At 30.5% G+C, this 2,434-nt stretch overlaps 1 protein-coding gene across 1 annotated transcript; it reads right to left on the minus strand.

The window, feature by feature from the left end:
* Positions 1 to 1,010: 1,010 nt before the first annotated feature.
* Positions 1,011 to 2,053, minus strand: LOC107017539 (L10-interacting MYB domain-containing protein-like). The gene is made up of 2 exons (XM_015217720.2): positions 1,724 to 2,053; positions 1,011 to 1,631 (listed from the first exon to the last, which is right to left on the minus strand). The coding sequence occupies exons 1-2, from the start codon at positions 2,039 to 2,041 to the stop codon at positions 1,011 to 1,013; spliced, it is 939 nt and encodes a 312-aa protein (XP_015073206.1). The 5' UTR covers positions 2,042 to 2,053.
* Positions 2,054 to 2,434: the final 381 nt, after the last annotated feature.

Raw genomic sequence — 2,434 nt, forward strand, 5'->3', positions numbered from 1 at the left:
AAACATCAAACGTTACCAATTTCATTAGCAATCATGTCACGAAGTCCCGTCCAATAAGTATCATTTTGTTCTTCCATGTTGTTTTCTTCATCGTTAGTGTTTGAACTTGAGCCAAATTCGGAGTCAACCGATGGAATATATCTCTCATCCTCAGCCGTTTGAAATGCATCATCCACATTGCATTTTTGTTTGATATAATTGTGAATGGCCATAGTAGCAAGTACGATGTCCCTTTGAGTATCTATATTATAATAGNCCCCCGAATGTTGAAAGATATCTTGTATCATTCGGTTTCCCGCTCCATGTGCACAAGTCATTAAGAACATGCCTAACATTTCATTTATGGACATTCCACGGGTGGGCTTAAGTCCATATTTTTCTTCTAAATCTTTGGATAGATTAACAAACACCACCTTCTTTAACCGAAAATTTTCATAACAACGAGTTTCATTTCCTTGTAATATCTCTTGAATAAATATATATCCGGAACGCTTTGATGTACGACAAGGTTTTTTGAATAAGTATTTTTCATAATACATTAAAATGTATTTACCTGCTATCCGGCATAGAGACATCCATTCTTTCTCGTTTTGCTCTCTCCTACTTTGTTCTAGTTCTTCATCTTCTTCATCTAACAAATCACTTAAATGAGGTGATAAGGTAAAGTCCAAATCCTCCATTTAACTACAAATAAAAATATCTTCAATTAAAAAAAAAATCAAAAGTATAAAAGTTTCATTATTTCACAAGTAATGACACATATTTTTACTTGCTTACATTTACATAAATTCAACATAACAAACACCTATATGTAAATTCAACACAACATATACATTTACATAAATTCAACATAACAAACATATTTATATAAATTAAAACTTCACTTAAAATAAATTAACCATACAATGATAATGTCCAAAACAAAATCCAAGATAATAAAAAAAGTTCATGCGTACAAGCATAATGTCAAACATAAAAGAATAAATTACTTTTTCAATAACAATACATTTTCACACTTTCTTAAGGTATAACTCATAGTTATACTCCATCCAAGACTTTCGAACTTCATCCGTAGGCATCTTAAGAAACACTTGTCGAATGTCTTTTTTAAGAAACATGTTCACAAAGTAGTTGTACATTTCACCCCTTTCAAAAATATTGGGAATATTTGCCAAAAAATCCATACACTTATCAATGGTGGGATCATCTACCGCATGAGATGTAGCAGTACTTTTGTTAGACATTAACTCTAGTAAAGATTGCATATCTTCTTTCATTGATGCAGCTGTAGATTTTGTCTTACTTTTTTTCACTTGATTACTAGTTCCAATACCATCAGTTGAATTTGGTCTTTTTATTGATGGTTTAGGAAACATAGAAGAATTCATATCTTCTGGATCATCACTTTCATCACCCCCTTCATTATTAGTATTAATGAAGTGCTCCATATCATCATTATCAATACCATTTTGTCTTTCTTCGTCATAATCTACCTCACTTTCAAAAAATTGGGATTGATTTGAGGCACGTGCTCTTTCCCCCGTAGCAACAATATCAGAAAATAATGCATCATAGCGAAACCATATCAGTGAAAGATCCTTATTCCTAAATTTTCTATATCGAACATCCTCCTATAACAAAAAATGAAACAACAAATTTAAGTAAGTAAAAATGTAACTTTAAAATAAATAAAAAGATATATAAAACAACGTGAAAACTGTACCTTAATTTTTCGCTTCCACCAATCATCATCTGCCATAATTGTATTTTTAGTGGCATCCCATCCTATACCTGTATCTCCTCTCATCAATTGCTTAAAAAGAGTCCACTCAGCTTTCATGCCATCCCAATGATTTTTCATTTGTATTTTTGTATAACGTCTTCCCGTTTTTTCATAGAATGCTTTAATCGTATTTTTCCATCCATCTTTAGATAAATGAGTGTTTGGTCTATTTCCTTTCCTAATCTCTAATTCACATAACTCTATAAATTTGAGATGAGCATCATTATCCCACTTAGCATTAGTTTGTGTTTCAGACATGGTGTAATTGATCTGAAGATGAAACTGATAAGAAAATTTAAAATAACATTAAACTAGTTCAAAGAAAAAATAGAAGGAGCACATTTAAGATTCGTTGGTTCGAGAACAAATTATCTTAAAATAATTTCACTATAACAATACTAAAATCCCGAATAACCTATTTTATAATTTTATTTCAATTTTATTTCAATTAAATATGAAATAAACTCAAACACTATAAATACTCATTTTTAGCCTCTAACATTATATGATAACTCAAAAACAAGAAAGCTGAGGTATTACTAACAAATATGGTGAAGGAAACAGAATGTCATTCTTCATTAAAAGGATGAAGAATTAACAGTAGCTATACACATGGCTTCTCTTCTTCTCAAATTCAAACTATTTCTTCCT

This window comes from Solanum pennellii, chromosome 4 (assembly GCF_001406875.1).
Source record: "Solanum pennellii chromosome 4, SPENNV200".
In the NCBI taxonomy this organism is placed as follows: Eukaryota; Viridiplantae; Streptophyta; class Magnoliopsida; order Solanales; family Solanaceae; genus Solanum; species Solanum pennellii.